The 22,823-nt window shown below is 41.0% G+C and overlaps 3 protein-coding genes across 4 annotated transcripts; 2 read left to right on the top strand and 1 right to left on the bottom strand.

Annotated features, from left to right (window-relative positions):
• Positions 1 to 715: 715 nt before the first annotated feature.
• On the top strand, positions 716 to 6,762 carry LOC142373915 (uncharacterized). 2 transcript variants are annotated; one of them, XM_075457386.1, is made up of 13 exons: positions 716 to 873; positions 1,327 to 1,370; positions 2,299 to 2,458; positions 2,599 to 2,829; positions 2,945 to 3,085; positions 3,215 to 3,364; positions 3,454 to 3,614; positions 3,738 to 3,899; positions 4,035 to 4,147; positions 5,904 to 6,018; positions 6,101 to 6,199; positions 6,295 to 6,466; positions 6,556 to 6,762. In XM_075457386.1, exons 2-13 carry the CDS (start codon positions 1,329 to 1,331, stop codon positions 6,687 to 6,689), a joined length of 1,680 nt encoding a protein of 559 aa, XP_075313501.1. In that variant the 5' UTR covers positions 716 to 873; positions 1,327 to 1,328; the 3' UTR covers positions 6,690 to 6,762. The 2 variants fall into 2 exon arrangements, with proteins under 2 accessions (XP_075313501.1, XP_075313500.1); XM_075457385.1 differs by having other exon boundaries at positions 1,114 to 1,370.
• Positions 6,763 to 11,268: 4,506 nt separating this feature from the next.
• On the top strand, positions 11,269 to 14,811 carry LOC142374045 (interleukin-21 receptor). Its single transcript, XM_075457546.1, has 8 exons — positions 11,269 to 11,401; positions 12,339 to 12,471; positions 12,562 to 12,755; positions 12,844 to 13,001; positions 13,357 to 13,534; positions 13,754 to 13,856; positions 13,951 to 14,029; positions 14,109 to 14,811. Exons 1-8 carry the CDS (start codon positions 11,302 to 11,304, stop codon positions 14,562 to 14,564), a joined length of 1,401 nt encoding a protein of 466 aa, XP_075313661.1. The 5' UTR covers positions 11,269 to 11,301; the 3' UTR covers positions 14,565 to 14,811.
• On the bottom strand, positions 14,812 to 22,572 carry ube2ib (ubiquitin-conjugating enzyme E2Ib). The gene is made up of 7 exons (XM_075457552.1): positions 22,314 to 22,572; positions 20,806 to 20,884; positions 20,580 to 20,663; positions 20,239 to 20,311; positions 19,107 to 19,216; positions 16,260 to 16,339; positions 14,812 to 15,598 (listed from the first exon to the last, which is right to left on the bottom strand). Exons 2-7 carry the CDS (start codon positions 20,869 to 20,871, stop codon positions 15,535 to 15,537), a joined length of 477 nt encoding a protein of 158 aa, XP_075313667.1. The 5' UTR covers positions 20,872 to 20,884; positions 22,314 to 22,572; the 3' UTR covers positions 14,812 to 15,534.
• Between the last annotated feature and the right edge of the window lie 251 nt (positions 22,573 to 22,823).

Below are 22,823 nucleotides of genomic sequence, written 5' to 3'. Positions count from 1 at the left end.
CGGTTCTGCGTCATACACAAAATCGCGTACAATATCCCGAGAAAATGGGAATATCAACATGTTGCGCGTTTTATGATAAATCAATAAATTAATAATAATAATTAGAAAATATTAGACACAAGAGAGTTTCAAGTGGCGTTACAATAAAATTAATCCTTTTTATTTATCAACCTCTTTAAACATAAGTGAACCCTTCAGTAGGCAACATACATTTATATATGTATTAAAGTAAATAAATTGAAACTCGCAAAAAATTGTACAATTTTTTTTATCAGTTGGTGCTAAATGATATACATAATAAGAGAAGGAAACTTCAAAGAAACTAAACATTTGTAAAGATGCAATAAAGTATTTTAGGGATGTTTGACGTCACATAACAACATGTTTAAGAAAATACAGCATTAAATGCTCATTCACATCTTTTTTGTTTGGTAATTTCATGTGTTGTGGCCTGAACTGGCACAATTCACTTTAGCAACTGACTGCGTATGTTGGACATGAGGCTACAAGTAGGCGGCAAAACATCAAATAATTTTGCTATGCTAACAAAAGTAAACAAAGACAAACTCTTCTAAATGGACAAACTAATGCTAAAGCGCTGAATAATACATTTTTTCCTCAACTGTTGGCTCCTTTCAGTCTCACTCCTTTCCATCACTGCACGGTAGTCGTATCCATGGTAACGAGATAAACCTCGCGGCGTGGTCCACTATTAGTCACCTTCTGGCTGTCCCGTTTGTTTTCATGGACCATTTAAATGGCTTTCCGCGAGTTGTGTTGTGCAAACAGGAGACAAATAGCACTAAGCTTATGAGTTGAGGGCACGTGCTTCGAAGCAAATTTCAGCGGCTTTCGTATTTACCTCACGTCTAGGTAAGTGATGTACAGTACACAGCTGGCTGAAAAACACTGGTTGTACTGTTGAAATGGCACCACCTTTCTGTGTCTCTTCCCTTACGTTTCAGTTGTAACAGCAGGCTTTAGCATCTCTATAAAGCAGCCATGGAAAGCTTGCCTTGTTCAAGAGCTTGCCTGTCCGCAGTGACAGAGCTGTGCAGTGTAGTTTAAGAACATTATCCCCTTTTAATCCACTTTGCCTTCTGCTACACGCAGGTGGACAGACTGGCAGATGGAGCTGGGTGGCACAATCAAACACCCGCTTCCATACTTAATTGCTCCGGGTGATGCTTCTTTTGGGACAAAAATCAACATTTCTAAATGTGCTCACCTTGAACCCTGAGGGCGGATTTCATCTGTTGTTTTGAAAAGATTGTTCCCTTGGTTTTCCACCGTTTCCTTTGTAATTAGCTGTGAGTCTTTGCTAAGGTATGGAGGACCCTGACATGCGACAACAGAAGCTGGACAACCAGGTAAAGATGATGAATCTATCACGTAGCAAACAGCCCAGACTTGTTTTTGCTTGCAAGAATTGTAATGCACTTTGGACGACTCCCAATTCAGTGTTACTCTGTTGATTTAATAACATATTCTTTTCCAGTGGTGATCCTCAGGCACAAACATATGTGTAATTATCATCATTTCTGCTGACATTGGAGCAAAGACTAAGTGGTTAAACAAGTTGTTTAATTTCCAGTAAAGTTCAGCAGGAGTGCTTAAAATGATAAAGGTTGGAAGATAATCTAAAGCAGAAACATTATGCTGATATGTGCATCATACTAACCCCATGTTTTAGGCATGGTTGTAGTTGTAATCAGTAATAATAAGTCTATCCTGCATTTCAAATTGAGTGGATCACCATCTTCAAGGATACAATAATATAATGTATGTATATGAGTAAAAACAAACTAACAGTCGTAATCCCATTCAGAGCCCTCCTAGTAACAGTAACCAGACTTTTCTTATAATCTTTTAATGTGGTCTCGATCAATAGTTCTCCAGGCTTTCTGAAGGTCTTTTGAAGTTTGTCTTTGGATTCTTCTTCAGTCTCGTCCTAGGACTCAATCAGTTTCAGAAGAAAGTGTTTTTTTTTCGTTTGTTTGTTTGTCAAACCACCTAATACTAAGTCAATAATCCTTCAAGCATATAAAAAGACAACTTAAGGAAGGAACCAGTGCTGTGACTACTTAAAACAGAAATCAAAGTAAAAATTTCTTTACAAATTTTGTCAGTAGCTCCCTGTTGCAAAGACACATTCTTTGTTGCCAATTCTTTAGCGTTCACTGGAGCCGAAGAGTGGTTGCTATTTTTATATGCTGTTAACATGCTATTTTTTCTCATCATAATTGAGTAATACACACGGTTTTCTCTTAAGTTAAATGATTCTCAACTCTCCCACAGCGCACCCTTTTGATGAAAAAGCAGCAAAAGAAAAGATCCGACACACAGATGGTGGTGGCCAATTGGGATACTCGCCAAAAGAATCGAAAGCACAAAGCCGTAAGCTCTGAGGAGACACCTCTGCTGATCTGCCAGTCACTCAGCAGTACCTCTCTGAGTGGTTCGTATTCAAATTATTTGACATTTTGTTCCTGTAGAAAAGCTGTAAACTTTCTTTTAGTGGAAAAGGTAATGCCAGTTTCAGTAGTTTCAATTCAGTAATGAGAAATAGAAGCTTTTTCTTTTGTTCGACTCTTAAAGATCAGGTTGAACATGCCCATGATAACCCCCTGGATGAGATCACTCTGGGCGAAGGCGACGTGACAACAAGCCTGGGATCAGATGAGACATCTTCAGAGAAGCCTGGTACTCCCAAGAGGATGAACTTGGAGGTTGACAGAGAGCCTGAGGTGATACTCGACGAAGAGAACGAAGCCCCGGCGGAGGGAAAAAAGACAAAGAAGAAAGACGCGAAAAAAGAGAAAGTCAAACGTAAGATTTGTGTGGTTAACTACAGGGGACTAAGTGGGTTGGAACCGTCCTTTGCTTTTAAGTATGCTGAAGTAAAACTGGAAGACACTTATTAACCGCCAATTCCCTTTTTTAGAAGGTGAACAGATGGAGGAGAAGGGGCAAGAAAAGGAGAACGACACGGAGAAAAAGGAGAAAAAAATCAAGAAGAAGGACAAAGTTAAAGAATCCGTTGACACACAGAAGACAAACAAAACAACTAAACAAGAGCGTAAAAGTACAAAGACGTTAACACTGTCATGTCATGTGTCTTGTTTCCGTACTTGTCACTCAAAGATGCCTCACGTTAAGCTTTGACATTATGCTGCTGAGCCTTTACATGATTTGAGAATCTCCACTTTTGCAGAAAAGCATTTACAGGACGCTTCGAACCCCGAGATAGAATCTGTGGTGGAGGAGGCAAGTCCAACGGACAACTGTGATGAAAGTGACAATGAGGAGGACAAGGAGCTCCAGGTTTCTCCATTACCTATGAAGAAAAAACAGTTGGACACATGTGAGTGAGGATCTGGCCCAATATGGTGTTGGGTCAACATTGATGTTAAGTTAAAGCAAAGAACAATGCCTTTATGTTGCTGTTCACAGCCAGGTGTCAAATAAGTGATGAGCTCAAAGACGAGGAAATCCAAGATATGGAGAAAAAAGGAAAAAAGTCAAACAAAGCAGAGAAAACTACGCAGAGCCTAGCGTCACTCAACTCCAACTACAGGGACACATCATCATCAGACAGTGAATACAATGAAAGAGTGAGACATTACAAGTTAAAAATCCATTTCAGACATTGTCAAAAACAATCTTTATGAGTATCTACCGTATTTTGAGTTGCCACCATTCAGCGTCAGTAAAATCCATTCTTTCTCATTTTTTAGACAACGTCTCCAATGTCGGTGGAGGATCTTGAGAAGTTTGCCTTGCGTCCTGCTCCCAGAGACGTGACGATCCAGTGCAGGGTCACCAGGGACAGGAGAGGCATGGAGAAGGGAATTTACCCCACCTACTACCTGCACATGGAAAAAGAGGACGGGAAAAGGGTCGGCACTTCTTGTGCACATTGGATTCAGTTCAAAGGGACATCGTCCCGTTTCTTGGGCTGTCACAAATCTACCTAAGCTCTGTCTGTTTTCTGTCTCTGACAACAATTCACCTTTCATGTGTGTCACCTTAAGGTGTTTCTGATGGCGGGCAGAAAAAGGAAGAAGTGCAAAACATCGAACTATCTCATCTCCACTGACCCAACAAATCTATCCAGAGATACAAACTCCTACATCGGTAAACTGAGGTACAATTTTGTTCATACTTGGTAAAAGAGGGGATTAATCAAATCATTTTTGGCACACATACCTTTTGAATCCTACAACGCAACAAGTTTAGATGAAGCTGGGACAGATCAGGCATGTTTACAACTACACATATTAATTCTTCTAATAACAATACTCCTTTGTTTTCTTCTTCATTTCACGTTGTTTTTTTAGTGGCTGACACGTTTGGAACGGTCGTTTGACCAGTTTAGCGTCCAGACTTTTATATGATGCACGTAAAATTTAATTGAAAAAGAAATCCTCCGGATGTCAATGTATAATGATCCAAACCTGCACTCGTGCAGCCCCCAATACCAACATAAATGCTAGATTTTAAACTGTGAATTGAAAACAAGCCCGCTGATCCCTTTGCTTGTTGGGGACAGAGACATTTCAGATTTGGATTAACAGAGAACCACAGAACAGTTTTTCACATTAGTTCATTGTAAATGAACTCTGAATTTCAATGTGAGCAGCCAGTAAAGTTGTATTTTTTTTGTCTGGTATCACATCGTATCATAACTTACTGCAATGTTTTGTATCATATTATCTCGTTTTGTATTTTTGGATGCAGTGATTCACTTTGTTCACCAAATACATTACTGTATCCGTTTTTAATGCAGCTGCCTCTGCCTGAATATAATAGTTGTGTAGAATTTGCTGTCAGGCTTTTGCTAGCATACAGAGATTCTGTGAATCATAAAATGATACTATGTGATGTCATGAAGTTCTTTGCAACTGAAATATTCCACTGAAATTGTCGAGATATTTATGCATAACGTTTATCACATATGGTGAACTCGTTCCCATCTTTACGTCTGAAGGGCTCAGATTAGGCCTGTCTGGGAGGCTCTTTCTGTAATCCATATATTTGTTTTTATTGTTGTTGCAGGCATCCATTTCAAAATGACAGTTTCAGCATTTGATACGACGCCTTTGCCCTACAAATAAACATTACAAAATACACAAATTAGTTACAGATTTTTTTGTAATCTCTTTTTTTTTTTAATTAAACACTGTGTTCAAATGTTTTTGGAAGCAGGGTTGTGATATAACGCTTAGTTGCCATAAGCTTCTTAAGTTAACCAGTGGCCCACTCCAAACTTGCCACAAATCCTACAGAAGATATGAACCTAATCTAGATATGAAAAAAATGACTGTGCTGAAAATTTGCAGAATCAAAGCAAAAAAAAAGGTTGACCACAGCAAAAATATTTGAACTTTGAACTCAGAAGTGCTTCTTGGTAAATGCCAGAGTGAGCATGACGTGACATGCTCACAATCACAATGGTAACATGCTGATGATGAGCTGGAGCGACGCTATCATTTTTAGCACTGCTTGTTAACAGTCAATGTGTTAGCATGCTAATAAGAGCTAATAAGATATAATATTTGCTGATTTACAACATAATGTGTAACCTAGAAAACAGAAAAAGGCAGCGCAGGTTTTTGTTTTAGGGTCCTAGACAAAAGATAAAGGTAGCCTCGAGCTCTGAAAAGTTAAGTCAGTATGCTTTAAGATTGCATTATTTCAATGCAAGTCCAAGAGCAGCAGGGGAGCAACTACTCCAAATTTTAAGTGTGCTGATGGTAAAACGACCTTTTCACATGGTTTATTACCTCATTTAACATTTTCCTCATTAGTATGTACATTAGTACATTTTAAGGGCAATGCTACCATGTCATTGACAGACATCCCATTGTTTCATGTATGTAATAGGACGGATTTTTTTTCAGGTCCAATGTTCTTGGTACAAAGTTCACGGTCTATGATGGAGGTGAAAACCCTGAGAAGAAACCATTCATCAAAGAGTGTGAAACAGTGCGGCAAGAAATGGCAGCCATATGTTACGTGAGTCCCAAAAATACACCCTACTTTACACAGTATAAACAGCAAGGAAACCTGTAAAAAACAGTTGTTCATGATGTTCCAGGAGACAAACGTGCTGGGTTTCAAGGGTCCAAGGAAAATGACCGTGATCATTCCTGGCATGCTGGAGAATGATGAAAGAGTGTCAATCCGTCCAAAAGATGTATGTTTAAATGGCTCAGTTAAAAAAAACTGTGATAATGCTGGTTAAGAGTAACATATTTCTGATGTTGGAGCCGATGTTTCATTTGATTCTAGGAGAGTGAAACTCTTCTGGCACGCCATACCAACGGAACAACAGACAAACTGGTTACCCTGGTGAACAAATCCCCGAGCTGGAACGAACAGACTCAGTCGTATGTGTTAAACTTCCACGGACGTGTAACCCAGGCCTCTGTGAAAAACTTCCAGATTATCCACCCTGACAACGGTAATATGACTCATTCTCTCTCTTCATTTAAAACATGGTCTTTAATGTTTGCCTCGACACTTTCATTGGCCCCTTGATGTCTTTTACAGGGGATTACATAGTGATGCAGTTTGGCCGTGTGGCAGAAGATGTCTTCTCCATGGATTACAGTTTTCCCATGTGTGCCCTCCAAGCCTTTGCCATCACTCTCTCGTCCTTTGATGGCAAACTGGCCTGTGAGTGACCCATGCTGGTGTGCCTCTAGAGCTTAACTTTAACTAGATCTCTGATCTACAAATGAATTTTAAAGTGATACTCCGGAGTAGATTCACCCTAGGGTCATTTGAACCGTGATATCCAGCCAAGTAGCCCACCCGCAGTTTTTTCGATATTGGCTGAACATCAGCTGAGTTACTGAGTTATCCCGAATAGCTTCGTACAAGGGTTAATGGATCCTGGTCCGTATCTCCAAAATTACCACACTAAAATCACATGCCATGACACCAAACTTCTACAGTAGTACAAATATGGTCTGTACTCACAAAGCGATGCATTTGGAAGTTTAAAAATAGTCCAGGAGTTTATTATTATCAACACAAGCCTGATAGCTTCTCTGCAGCTAAAGCTTCGTTGACGTCACTTCTGGGAGCTGGGAGCTTCAAAGTAAGATGAGGGTTGATCTACTACTGTAGACAACAAAGTATATGCTATATTCTACATGTTTTTTAATGAATTTTTTATGTTGTAGAGTTGTGAAATTATTTTATCAATGGAGAAATTGAGCAGCCTTGCTTTGTTGTAGTAGTAGTAGATCAACCCTCATCTTACTTTGAAGCTCCCAGATCAAGGAAGTGACGTCGACGCAGCTTTAGCTGCAGAGAAGCTATTAGGCTTGTGTTGATAATAATAAACTCCTGGACTATTTTCAAACTTCCAAATGCATCGTTTGGTGAGTACAGACCATATTTGTACTACTGTAGACGTTTGGTGTCATGGCATGTGATTTTAGTGTGGTAATTTTGGAGATACGGACCAGGATCCATTAACCCTTGTACTAAGCTATTCGGGATAACTCAGTAACTCAGCTGATGTTCTGCCAATATCGAAAAAACTGCGGGTGGGCTACTTGGCTGGATATCACGGTTCAAATGACCCCAGGTTGAATCTACTTTGGAGTATCACTTTAAGTTCAAATAAAAATATACCCATAATTTAACACAGAGTCATTTTTATGACACTTCGTACACATTGAAGATGTAATAAAAGTTGACAGACTTCAGTAGAGACTTTCTTTAGGTCTTGTCATGTTTTGCAACTGATTTTTACAAAAAAGTTGGGACGCCGTGTAAAATATAAACAGAAACTATGTCATGATTTGGAAATCTCACATATATCAAAGTGAGACATTTTACTATTTCAGGAAAAATATCAGGACTTTTTGATTTTGATGGCAGCAACACGTCTCAAAAAAGTTGGGACGGGGCCATGTTTCCCACTGTGTAGCGTCTCCTCCGCTTTAAACAACATGTGAGCTGAGGAGACCAGTTGCTGGACCTTTGGGAAAAGAAAGTTTCATTTTTTGTCTGGTATAGGATTCTAGCTGCTCTAAATTTCATGACGGATCACGACAGCAGGTCACTCCAGCACAAGGATTTGTCTGCTAGAAAGATATGCTGCTGTTATGGGTGCTGTATGCGGTTCAGCATTGTCTTATGCAAGGCTTTTCCTGGAAAATACATCATTTGGAAGGGAGCACATGTTGCTCTAAAGCCTGTGTAAATCTTTCAGTATTGATGATGCCTTTCCAGAGGTGCAAGTTGCCAGTTTCATAGGCCCCAAGTTAGAGGCAGTAAATTCTGTTGTGTATTTCTGAGCCTTTGCAGTAATTTCCATAACAGAATCATGTCTGTTTTTAATAAAGCGTTCCTGAGGGCTCAAAAATCACCGACATACAGCGATATTCCCTGCCGTGTTCCTTGCTCCTTCTAGATTATGGAAGATTGCTGAACATCTGACCATTTTTCCTTCTGAGACTGCCTCTCTAAGGTGCTCTTTTTTTTTTTTTTTTCTCCCCCATTTCATCGACCCTTTGCTAATTAACCTAATTCGTTGCAACATGTCTCTTTTTAGTAACACCTTCCTTTCCCACCTTTTCTTGAGATGTGTTGCTGCCATTAAATTCAAGATGAGCTCAGAATTTTTCATGAAATAGGGAAATGTCTCACTTTTGACATTTGATATGTTCTCATTAATCTATTGCGAGTAAAATATTTGTCTATGAGATTTGCAAATCACTGCATTCTGTATTTATTTATGTCTTACAAAGTGTCACGATATATTTTTGGGGGGAATTAAGTCATTTAAGTACATGAGTATTTTCAAATTTGCCAGATGTGTAAAAGATTTGTGTAATCAAATCATGAAAAATATTTCAATGCTACCAGTGAAATATTGAATGGAAATAATGCAATATTTGAAGGTGCAGCACAAGTCTAAGTGTCCACTTGGTGAATTTTATTAATAAAAGTGTTTATCTTTAACATTTACTCGTTTTAATGTTCTTTTTCCAGTTGTAAACAAAAAAAAATCATTCTAATCTGGCAGATGCGTCACACTGTGTTTAAGATGTGCCCTTAAACCTGATATTCACAACTTTATGCTGCTACAATCGTCCTTTAACATCTTTACCAGGTTTATTGCGTGAAATTTTAGCGCATCGAGCCATATCATGTCAGTGTATTTATCACTGAAAAGGAAATCATATTTATCAAAGTACCACAAAAAAAAAAGAGCTCCAACTGCGATATCAGATGGAGAAGCATTGCAACAAGTTGCAGGTCAGGATTTCTGCTCTTACGCAACGTTAAAAAGTAAAAAATGTTTCCATCTCACAAGAACATCACTGCTGATCTCGAACCTATTTTCGACCCGAGGTCACACAGCTTTACAGATGGGGACAGAAGTCAAGACGGGTTTCAGTTCATAAGAATAGACCCCACTAATGCTCTGTGGTAAAGGAAGATGGTCAGAAGTGAAGAGATATTTTTGGTAGCAAAACTGAAACGTCTGTTGTAAAACTGACTTGACTGTTTTAGTGATAACGTGGGTTTACGTGCTTCCTGTACAAATGTTCAGACTAAAAAAAGGTTGGATTTGAAATTGAGCTGTGAGAGCATTGCCTTTTTGCACAACTAGCTGCAACAAACTCCACAAAAGATGAAGTGATGAGGGTGATGCGTTATCACTCCCTCTTGACTTGGAGACGCCAACAGCAAAATGAAAGCCACTTAATCGGATATGTTAACCCAATGTAAAAGCCTGAAAAAAGGGGACTTAGAAAAGTACTTCATGCTCAATATTCAGCCTAAAGCAGGGGGGGTGCAGGCTACTAGTGTATAAGTTGCCAATCTCTAAATCTATGTTATCAAAAAACTTAAAGGAAGCCGTGGGCCTCACTTTCACCTCTTATCTTTAACAGAATCTCAACGACAACCAACCATCATTCAGCTGATCTGCTGTCAGTGTTCTGACGTTGCCATGTTGCGCAACACTCTTGTAGCTTGCACAATAATCACTACAATCAGTGTGTCCCAGTATTGAAATATCAGAAAAGCATGCCACCAGGCATTAGGGGTTTGCTTTACCTGACAAAGAAGTACAGTGTTCAAGTGCTTACAGACAAAACGAATGCCAAAATATGGGATGTCTCACTCCGTCTACATCAATGACACATCATAATAGCAGCCTATGATGACCAGCAGACATGAACTGCAGCGCCGTAGCTCGTGTGTTTGTGTGTGCGTACCATCTGCAACCCATGACAGGCCTGGCTCATTAGTTGGGCTACGTCTGTAACAAACACCATTTGCCAGTAACATTACTGAAAAAAAGTGGCCGTGATGAGTAGGAATAAAAAGATCTAAAGATTGTGTGCAAAGCAGGTGAACTGTAAATAGTGGCAATTGGGATATTTTGAAACTAGACTTTTTGCTAGAAACAAACTGAGGTTTTGATGGGTGAAACAATGATTTACAGAAAAGATTGTAGTGTTTGCTACATGTTCACGAGAGGGATATTTAGGAGTCAAAAGACAATTGATGCACAATATGAAATCTGTTTTAAAAGAATAACAAAGTATTAAATCAAAGTTTTATAGGTGCAGGTTTAGATTTTGATACATAGCAAATGAAAGCATAATTTTACTGATCTTTCTAAATTGTAATTTACTTGACTTTGCATGGCTAGTCCGCAGGTTTTATTGAGCTTGGCGAATATAAAGGACGCACAAAGACGGTCTCAGTTGCAGACTGTGAGGAATGTTTGTGAAAAATTTCTTTTGGTTTTGCAGCAAGTCTAGCTTCGCTTGCACCTCCATTTTTCATTAGCTTATCAGATAAGGTCAATAATCAAGATGGCTCTCACAAACAGATACAAGAATTTCTTCCAGTTCTACTCAGCAAGCTTCTGTTTAACCGAAGAAATCTCATGAGCACATAGAATTGATCTATATAGTTCATTTCACTGAGCATATCAGGATTTAATAAAGTTAAGAGTTCTTTATTTCAGAAACAACAGGCTGAAAGGACCCAACTGTACCACTGCCCAACAAAATTACATCAAAAATACATCCAGCGGAGTTAACATTCAGCATGATAGACTGTGATGTTTCACTTTGGCATTGTTTTTTTAAACTGCAGCCCCTGTCACACATACCTTCAGCAGCTCTCAGAAGAGCGCATCCTCCTCCAGCAAAGTCCTGCCCTTGGTGTGAAAACATTGACTGGTACCGCCCTCTCTCAGTCTGCACTTAAGTTTTGGCACAAAGGTTTGAGGTGACTCCTGGGGTGACTGAAGCGATGGATCAGCTTCCTCTGGCAAGGCTGAAGGTGCTGCTGCAGATTGTGTTTCTGCTCAAGTCAACCAACATCATGTGGCTGCAAGGAGACTCGATCACAGGTTAGATTATCATTTCAAAGATGTATCTTCTTTCGGTCGCCATGTCAATGTGCAAAACATTGAATTGCATATCATATCCTCAGTATATTGCCTGCGTGATAGATCTTTAATGTTTTCTTGTTTCCTTTTTGTTTGCGAAAAGCCAATAGTCAAATGTCAAAGTATTCTCTGTACTGGATGGACAGCACAGCAGCAAGGCATTGTAAAAAGGAGGAAGGGTGCCGCGGAATTCACCCATTTACACCGCTCACTTCAATAATGTGAAAAGCGACCACTGCCAATATAGATAAATAAAGAGATACCTAAAGCAACTTTAAAGTTGGCAATGGGTGCAAAGAAAAAAAAAGATATAAAACTTTCTGCGAAACCACAGGTTGACTGAAAAAAAAACAATTAAATGAAAGAAAAATAATAAGTGGGCTGAATCTTCCTAAACTCTTATTGCTCACTGGGCAATATTTGTTCATAGCAGACTTTTTTTTTTTTTTTTTGAACTACATCATTAAGGATTAATGCCAGTAAATGATCATGTCAATAAAAAATAAAAAAAAGAGTGTGCAGAACCTCATTGCTGACCAATGCATCCATTGACTGTGTTAAACTGCCCAGACTATGATGTGCTGTGAATGTGTCTTGTAGTGTTAAAGGGCTTTGAATGGTTGACTAGAAAAGTGCTATTTAGGTACAGTCCTTTATTGGTCACCTAAATAAATCTATTAATAACAGCCAAGCTCACCAAACACTTACCGTGTGTGCTGATGTCTGAAAGGCTATAATAGACAAATATGCGAAGGCCCACAAATCTTTGGCTTGTTGTGAAGTGGTTTGACACGTAGCGTGAATAAGGTCGGTTCAAGCCTCCATTTAAACAGTGACTGTATAATTGTGGAGAACTTCACACAAACTACATAAAAAATACCTCCCACATGTTTTTCAGGTGAAAATCTCCATCTTCACTGTGTGAACGATTTCCTGTTCACCATCAACTGCTCCTTGAACATGACACCTTCAGAAAACACTTCATTTGGCAACAGCTCCCACTGGCTCACGTTCAATGAGACATTTGAACAGTGAGGCAACTTTTACTTACTTACTATGGGTCTCCTTTAATATGAAGACGATGTTGGCCTTTCTCATTACTGCTTCTCCTCTCCTCACAGAGAGACATTTGTGTGCGAGCTGACAAACACCACCGAGGGTTATTTCTGCTCCACGACAACATCAACTGACGGGCCAGATGATTTAGACACATTTATGGACATGGATGCCTACGAAATCTCACTTTGTCGCAGCAAAGATGAGGGGTCTTACACCTGCGAGCTGTTGGATGACGACTATACCCCTGTGACAAACAGTAAGCAACACAATTAGTCTGTTCTTACAGCTGGATACACAGAGCAAGTGTGCGTGTGCTCATTAAAACCCCTTGGTGTTTACAACAGTTAAACCAAACGCGCCATGCTGCCTCACTATCAGCCACAATTCAAGCCAACACCACTTCATTTGGAAGAGCACCTACGAGAAATACAGCCACGTCAACGGACTGATGGACAATCTGCAGTATCAGCTGCACTTCTACAAAACCGGGGACAAACACAAGGTGAGATTAGTATAAGAACCAAGATATAATGACAGAGAATGATGGCTCAAGTTTTGTTCTTTAAGAAGCGGGTGGGTGGATGAAAACTTTATTTGACCTGCAGGATACAGACCAGAATATCTGTTAAAAAAAAAAGAAAAAAAAAAAAAAAGGTGTATGTCAGCAAAATTACAGATTATATGTACATGGACATGTAGAGATCAATCCACCTCACCACAAGAACCTCTTTGGTGTATGTTTTGGATTTTCATTAACTTCAGTGTATTCGTTATTAAAATAGTTTATATTCCCTTTAGTCTTATACGTAAATAAGACGAATCGAGGCCACGTTATTAACCGGATTTGTTTCTTTCAGGTAGTCACCCATGACATCAAAACGGATAGTAAAAAGTACTCCGTGGATGATGAGAAATTTGAGCCAGACACCACGTATGCTGCACGAGTGCGGTCCAGTCCCAACATGGCCCATTACATGGGACAGTGGAGCGAGTGGTCCTTTGAGGTTTCCTGGAGGACCGAGCCAGCAGAGAAGGGTGAGTTTCCTCAACGATACAGACGAGATTAATCAAAATAATACGTTTCAAGGCAGCTTGTTGAGAAATAATCATCTGGAAATCTGTATGTTGTTGTATTCATCCTTTCTCACTTTGTTTTTTTACTAAAACATGCGCAATCCGCAGTTTGAAATGCCACTCTTTGAACCGTCAGTCAGGTTTTTGCAGTATTTCCTACCCCCTTCTGTCCTTGCACAGGTTTCCCAACAAACATGTTCGCTTTTGAACTGCGCGTGGTGTTTGGCGCCTTATCTGTGGCGGTGATACTCATGTCACTTCTGTGCTACGCTTCTGTAAAAAAGTAAGGCCCTCTTTCAGCTTTTCACTCTTCAGATCACCGATCAAAAACAAGCTCCGTTGTCAAAGTCTGATTTTGATGTTCCCCGTGTGCACAGGTGGAGGCGCGTTACCTACATTCCAACCCCAGCTCCCTATTTCCACACACTTTACACAGACTGCCAGGGAGATTTCAAGGTAAGTTTAGCCTTTCAGGATAAAAAAAAAAAAAAACACCAGGTCACGACATTGCCCCTGACCATCCGTGTGATTACAGAGCTGGGTCATTACGCAAGAAAACACAGCAGGCATGTTGAAAGCGGAGGAAACGCTCCAAATCAACACCCTGATAAAGTGTGTCGACATCCAGCATATGTGCCCACCCGTCTTTCAACAGCAGACAATGGATGGCAGTGAATACAGAAACATACCTGGCCCACCGTACAATGCCGACCTCCAAGGCCTCCTGTACACAGACATGGGTCTGCTGTCAGCTCAGGGGAGCTCAGTGGAAACTCTGCCCGTGTGCTCCCAGTCAGGCAGCCTCGCTGAGGACTCAGGCTGTTGGCTCAGCAGCGACTCATCCCTGGAGAAGGAGCCCCGGTGGTACCGCAACGACTACTGCACCCTGAGCCGCTTCCAGCATTCCGGGTCTGTTGCAGCAGACCACAACAAGAGCCTGAAAACGGAACCCTGTCAAATGGGGATCATCAACTTGGTTGCAGAGGCCTAAAATTGTGGCTCAAATGGACAGTAAAAGTTCAAGTTAAAACTTGACATAAAGCAGTTTTACAGGCCAATGCAATTATCAACAGTAAATTATATTGTTTTCACTTTATACATTTAGCCAGTCGCTTAACAAGCCGCCGCTTATGTGTGTAAAACCTGTATCAAAATATCGACTGCGATATTTGAATATTTCTGAAACATAGGGCGAGATGAAGTATGTACGTTACGCATTCAATAAAGAAAATCCAGAATTTTGTAGAAAGTTTTATTATTAAGCCAACACATACATGAACAAAGCACCATATAACCTTAAAGTCTGATACAGAAGTAAGCCTACCTGCCTCAGTCACTGTGGCCATTTTTATTTATTCCATAGCAAACACTCTGAATAACAAAAAGACAGCCAAGGCAGCAGATTCTATCGTATATTACAGCATGCTGAATAGAAAACCTGGGGAAAAAAAAGAATTAGACAGAACCATCTAGACACTAGTGAGATACAACAGTATAAAAGTGCCATTCATTATACAGCAGTTGAAATACTGACAATGAAATAAGCTAATTTTACATTAAATTTATGGAAAACAGAGGGAAACAAAAGGAAGAGACCCTGTGAAAGAGTAAAATAAAACAAAAAGACATTTCCTTCCATGAACATGGATGACAGCCCGCTTGCACGGAGTTGATGAAACGGAAGCTGTGTCCCTTGCACCACATAAGACAATTATGTTTAAAAAGAAATTACCAGGGTGCTGAAGCACCCATACCCTCTCCTGGCATTATGTGCCAACCGGCAATTAAGAACAAAAATGGATAGGTGAAAGGAGAACGGATGGCATAGAATGTGTGGAGTTTAAATAGAAGTCTTTAAGCAAGTCCCGATGTAAGAGGAGCACATTCATTGAGAGACTGAGCGGGGAGGTGATTCTTGTTAAACCCATTCCTTCTGCCGCAGCGGAGCAGGTCTTCGCCCTTTACGAGGGGGAGAATTTTTTGGCTTGTGCTCGAACTCTTTTTTCATATTCTACTCTGTTTTGGCTAAAAGGGATTTGGGGGGGGGGGGGGGGGGGGGAAGAAAAATAAAAAAAAAAGAGAAAAAAGGTCAGTATGGTGGAGTGATGTCTTACGCAGTGTCACATAAATGTGATAAGTGTATCCTAGTACACACAAATCATCATGTGCATGCCTTGAAACTTCTGTCAATCACCGCTTTCCCTTATTTTCTTTAATATGCTTGCTTCAATGTGAGGCAAACTGTAATAAGGCTGAAGAACTTAATAAAATCAGCATAAATGTGAGAAAATTACTGCATTATTAAAGCAACAACACCCGTTTTGCAGCACCCAAACATGCTTCTACCTAAACATTTCCACCTTCCAAAGGTCTCGTCAACTTCCTGTTTAAGGTTGGTAAAGAAGCCTGCCCCACTGAACATGCACAAATGGCCATATTTATCCGGCAAGCCCTGCTTTGCCAGCTTCTTGGCAAATCAATTAGAAAGAAACAACTAGGACCTATTGTGAGCCCTCACACATGCACGATATTGAGTTGATGCCTGAAGAAACTAAACTTGAGTCAAAACAGAGGTTCGGACTGTTTGAACGTTCACCTCCTTCGCCTTTTCTAGACACATCTTTACTTTTAAGAGTTTGGCGTCATGCTTGAAAAACACAGATGGGAATATGTCCAAGTTACTCACCAGTAGATTGTGTACGCCTCTGCTTGGGCTGGATCCTGGATATTTGGCTCATTTAGAAGTTCCTGGATACCTAATAAGATCTACAGAAAAAACAAACGACATGATTGTCGGCTGCACATTAGATTTTTCCAGGCTTTCTAGAAACAACAGTAACCCTTTAGATACGGACATTCAGCTACAGAGTTATGAAGAAACGATGGGTGGAGCTGCACTTTTGCGCACACACACACAACACACAAAACGTTTGGGATACAGTATTTGGGTTTCAGGTGAAATTTCAGGATGAACCTAAAATGTATTCCAACCTTTACAGGTGAACTTAATGTGACCTTCTGTAAACTTTTGAATGTTCATGTCCAACTGTTCAGTGTTTCAGTGCATTTTGCTAAGTTGCTATTCTCTGACAAGGAACTTAACGGCAAAATTCCAACAGGTGTTCCATGAATCGACCAATACATTTCCTGGTTCAATTAGAGTTGGTATTTAAACAGTCGTCCTCATCATGCTCTTCACATTTTGACATCATGAGACCAAGACAACACCTAACAATTGATCAACAGTACATTACATTGCAAGGCTTCCAACAGGATGTTCTCAGACAGATGTGGCCACTGAGCTTAGAGTGACACAGAGTGTCATCAGCAGGTTGCAACAGAGATACGGAGAGACTGGAAGAGTCACAGAAAGCCATAGAAGTGGACGTCCTGTGGCCACATGCCACACTGTGAACACTGCCCTCCGGAACCAGATGATGAATGCCACTCAACTCCATGCACATTTAAGGGAGGTGAGAGGCACACAAGTGTCACGTCAGACCATTCAAAACCGTTTACATCAGTGTGGTCTGCGTGCTAGACGACCGTGTCATCGTCTTACATGGGCCGGGGAGCATTTACGCTGGACGGGAGATGTTAAGGAGAGCGCTATGCATCGGCCACTGTTGTCACCAGACGGGCCTTTGGCAGTGGTGGTGTTACAGTGTGGGCAAGTGTGTCTAGTCAGTACAGAACTGCCCTACACTTTGTGAATGGTACAGTGACAAGCCCGTACTACCTGAATAACGTCATTAATCCATCATTGTGCCCCTGCATGATCAACACAGGCCTAATTTCATATTCAAGGACGACCATTCTACAGCTCATTGCACCATTAGGGAACAGCTGCTGGAGACTGGGGTACCTCAAACGGAGTGGCCTGCACTGTCTCCAGACCCTGAATCCCATAGAAAACCTATAGGATCAGCTGAGCCACCGTGTAGAGGCTCGGAACTCTGTACCCCAGAACCTCAATGACCCGATTGCTGCCCTTCAAGAAGAGTGGGATGCCACGCCTCGGCAGGCAATAAGTCGACTCGTGAACAGCATGAGACGCCGTTGTCAAGCTGTAATTGATGCTCAAGGGCACGTGACAAGTTATTGAGACATTGACATTTTTTGTTGTGGTACACCCACCACTGTTGTTGGATTGTTTCAATAAATTGTTTGAGATGATAAAAATCACCAGTGCATGCTTCTTCTTAAGCCCCTTTCACACTGCCGAATAACCCGCGTTTAATTCGCGAATTTAGCGTGTCCGCTGTTGTGTTCACACTGCCGACCCGGGCTGCCGCGTCAACTCGACTTTCGACCCGCGTCGGACCCTAGTCTTTTTGCCGAGCCGAGTTTGATGTGAACACAATCGACGCGGGTCGGACGTGGGCGTGGCGTGGGCGTGACGTGAGGAGTTTAAAAGACAGAATGGACAACTGATTCAGAACAACAGCGACAGGTGAGGACAAGTTTTACTCTGTTTTAGCCTACATCAAGTTGGAGACATTTTTTAATATGGCCAACTGGGGAGACAAGGAGGTCCGCAAGCTCCTCAGCCCCCGAGCAGAGGACGTTATTTTCCGCCACATTTCTGGGACGGTGAAAGATGGACCTCTGCTGGGAGGGCTGGCGAGAAAGATGGGAGAGCGCGGTTTCCCACGCAGCAAGACGCACCGTAAAGTAACATCTCCATGAACAGCATATACAATTGCAAAAACGAGTTTTCAAGGTGTCCCACCATCGTTTGTTTGAAAAATTTGATGCAGACAGGTGTATTTAACCCTACCTCCGACGCATGGCTTGTGCCTACGTCATTGTACACGCCCAGCATTTTATGTGTTTCGTGTGACGCTCTGCCACTAGGCAACTCCCCCTGAACTCAGTTTCTGGCGACACGGGTCACCAACACGCCAAGCGTTCACATTGCTCGACGCGGGTCGAAGGTGCAATTTGGATCCGCTAAGATAGCGGGTCGCAGTGTGAAAGGGGCTTTAAATGCCGTACTTTCACGATATAATAGCACTGCAGATTGAACTTTTGACATTTTCCATAAATTTCACCCGAAAGCTAAATATCCCTAACTTTTTGTCAGTAGTGTATATTGCAGAAAAACGTCTATAAAACACCTCCTGAGTTAGGTGCCCGTTTTAAACACTTTAAATGATTAATCAGTGTTAAGTGGTTTAAACACATCCTCTTAAAAAAAAAAATTAAAAAAATGTCAGGTACAACGACGGGATGGAAAATAAAAAGCAGCAAACGCCAAATGGGAAAAGAAAAAAATAAATAATAAAAACTGTAAAAAGAGGCCGGGAGAACTGCAGTTCAAGAGCAAGTCTGGCTTCTTGGATACAAAATAGGAAATGAAGGTAGCTCAAGACTTTGCATTGCACTGAACAGGCTGAGCTGAAAAGAAATAGTATGCAACAGGAAAAAAAAAGAGGATGTATACATACTGTATATATTTATCTTCTAAAATACTGAAGGTAAGAAGGCGAGGCCAGTGTTGTGAAGGCTGTTCGTGGTTGGTGATCCAAACCTGCTTTATTGTGATGGCTGGTCTCCAGTCCTTGTCCTCCTCTAGAATAGATAGGCATACTGTGCCTGATGGATACACATTTGGATGGAAGAGCGGAGGCTCAAATTTACCTAAGAGGAGGGGGAAAAAGTCCATCGAGTTTGAAATCCATGACAAGTGTCTGAAATAATGAACAAAACTCTATCAAGTCACGGAGCATTTCTACATCGAGTGAAAGGCACTGGCTTCCCTTTTCGTTTTTCTTAAAATACAAGATAACTCATTGTCATTTTTAATGAAACTTTCAGACACTACCAGTAATAACGCCTGTAATTAGATTAGACAAGCTTTGTGCCATAGCGCCCCAACACTGTGTGCGATTCATAATACTGTGCTTTGATTTACACAAGACGCCAGCACCGTAGTAGCGATTAAGCTCTTCAGAGGGTTATTCGATCTTTACGTTTTAGATAAACTCAAATCCTCAAACTACTGTAATTTGTTACCGGAGCAACAAATGATACATGTATCATCCACCACATACATCATATTCTTTAAACTGCAATGGAAGGACAAAATTTAAATGACTCCAGTGCTAGCAAAAGCTTATTCAGCTGCAGCCACTGCAGTGTTTAACAAGTCTCGAGTAAGCCTTTTAATCTAATCCAAACTAACAGGGAAAAGCCCGTCTGACACGGCTTCGACAGGGGCAAAAAGAGGGCATTCAGCCACCCACAACCGAGATGCAAAGCATATCCAAAACTGCTCAGATACCTCAAAATTACTGTGAAAATCCTGTGGTAGGAGATACGCTCTTCTTCCTCACCGTGACTCTTCATCATAATTGATGAGAAGCGTCAGTTTGGCAAAGTGCCTCCTGGATCACAGCGAGTTTTGTTTTGGATTTTACTGCTGCTGTATGTTAGTGTTTAGTTAGTTATTAGTCTTAATGATCTGAACAAAGATAAATGGGACGCCAGCATTAGGACAAAACTAATGCCTGCTAATACAAAATACAGACAAAGGAGGATATAAACAGTTGCACCTAAGTAACTTTGTTTTATTCTTAAAGACACCAAATAACACTTTACCATCTACACTTATCCCTTATTGTGTTCAAGTTGAAAACACAGACAGACACGCAGCGACTCACATTTTGGTGGTGAAGAGGGATAGTCATCCTTGAACAACATACGCAGTTTGAACAGACCTCCTTCCCACGGGGTCTAAGGAGACATATGACCCAACAAATAAGCTTTGCGAGAAAAGTCATGTCACATTCACACAAAGTTTGAAAAAAATAATACATTCAAAAATACCAGTTTAAGTTCCAAGCCATTTTCTGTCCATTTGGTGGAACCACACCCACATTATAATACATTCCTTTGCGTGTCTGTTACATGTGTTATCGTCTTATAATAAATCAATGTTTCCTTCATCAGTGGTCGCCATGGTGAGGTGTGCTGCATGCAAACAGAGTATGGAACACTTTACCCCTTTCTTGCCAGGAATGGCGCATTCCCAATTCATGAGATTCATGGTGCCGTCTGGATTTTTCGTTGGCACAGCTACAAATCCCTGGGAAAAAAAAAAATTAAAAAAAAGAAATAAATCAAAGGGAAGGAAACCAATAAAGAAACCATTTTACAGTGGAAGTGTACACTAACCAAATAAAGCTATGTAAAACTGCAACAAATGGATCTCCTGAGACACTACTTACAAAAGGATGGTCCTTCCGCCATGCCTTGCGCTCCTGAGCAAGCCGGCTCAATGCAATGCCTGACATGATCTGTGGACTCCTGCAACAAAAGAAAAAGTGTCAGGACGATTGTGTGGAAACAAAGTCAATTGAGCCACTTCGGAGCAAACGTTTCGCTCCTAGTTTCCATAATGGCAGTTCACAGAATTTATAGGCTTTTTATAGGAAACGTCTTTGACGTTCGGCCTGTTGATTGAATCCAACTGGCACACGGGGCTTAGAAGAGGGGTTTGCCATTTCTGTATTCCAAGGCATCGCAAACCAATACAGACAATTTGCACGATTGCACAAAACTGTTGCATCCTTGTTTGCGGATGCAAAGTGGCCAGAGCTTTGCAGCCATGAGGCAACCTCTGTTGAGGGATGTAAAGTAGGACTGTTGCCGTTTTAGAAGTTGAAAACCTGGCAGCACCCATGCAACACGCTCATGTGCCCTGGAGCCGCTTATACCCAAGGGGATCCTGCACACATTTTTTTTGCTGTACATGAGGGAATTCTGTAGAGAGGAGAGACTACTGAACTGGTGTGATGTTGACCATTACCACCTGAATACCAATAAAGTCGATTATAACCGATCTATGAAGCATCAATAGTGTGACTTTTTACCCATCTTTTACAGGGTTGGCTTTACGCCAGTCCAATTCGAAGCCAGCTAATGTATAAAATTAAGACGAGCCATTGGAATTTAATAGGATCTCTATTACTGAGATGTTTAACAGGTTAGCAACGACCAAAGGGCAACACAGTAACTCCAAACTTCATACCAAGATAGTTGGGCACTGCTCTGACAATGCAGAGATCATGCTAAGTGGTGCTCGGTGACCTTAGAAGAATCCTGTTCAAAAGTAGAGTTTTAGTCTAGACATCTGGGGGGCTAATAGAGCTAGCTGTCTTAGCAGGCATTACAGAATACCGTTTTCATGTTTACGTGCTTCGTGGTTAAGCATGGAATGGATACAGAAAATGTCACAATATGCATTTCGGTCGTTACGTGCTCGCCAAGCTCCGGCGAAAAGTTAACTTCAACGTGAGCGCTCTCAAACTGACAACATATGCTATTTAGTTAGCAAGCTAGCCCGTTAGCTTCACAAGCTAACTCATGTGCGCCAGAATCGTGCTACATCTCAACAGACGCTGGCGCTGTTAGCGTCCGACACGGCCTGATGCAGCACAAAAATGCGCAACTGCACTCGATTTGGGCACAATTTACGAGGAGACTAAAGTATTCACTGTTGTTTGTCCAACACTAAATAGTGCTCTTAATTTATGGATAGCAAACAAGGGTGTGAAATTAATCGTTACGATGAAGACATGTCAAAGTACATTAAAGAAAAAGGACAAAGAACGCCAGAGCTGAAAGGCGCACATTTATGCGTTGCCGAACTAGCGAAAATGGCGCAAAGTGAAGCGGGTAAAATATCATAATCCACGACAAAGCTATGTTCTCCACGGTTAGGCTGGATCCCTACCTCTCAGTATGGCTGCACTGGTTCTGGTAATTAAGCGAAATGAATTAATCGTGCTCGAGTCCAGTTAAACCTTGTAAAGTTTCCCTCCTGAAAAACCACCCGCTCCTACTCGAGCCAGAAACAGCGAAGCGAAACAGTCATCCGTCTTGTACTTCCGGCTTTGGTTAAATACCCCCAAGGAAGACCCGACTGCGCATTTATCCATTAGAGGTTTGCGTTTACAGCATGGATAATACATCCATGGTTTACAGTAGGTATTTTCAACCATCGGGGATAACTACAAAATCGTTCATCCGGTTAGCTGCTTGACAGCGTTTACTACGGTTTACAGCACAAAGAATTTAAAGTTGTATTATTCGCACAAATGCTTTACCTGTGAAATTTAGGTAAGCTTCATGCTTAAAATGTACTGTGGTTTCTACAAATGAACGCGATGTTGGTTTTAACCTTTACAGCGATATAACGTAACAGTTTGATGCTCCTTCACATAATCACAGTTATATTTCTATC

This window comes from Odontesthes bonariensis, chromosome 23, assembly GCF_027942865.1.
Source record: "Odontesthes bonariensis isolate fOdoBon6 chromosome 23, fOdoBon6.hap1, whole genome shotgun sequence".
Classification (NCBI taxonomy): Eukaryota; Metazoa; Chordata; class Actinopteri; order Atheriniformes; family Atherinopsidae; genus Odontesthes; species Odontesthes bonariensis.
The sequence above is the reverse complement of the archived record's forward strand: the minus strand, read 5'-3'. Positions and strand labels throughout refer to the sequence as shown.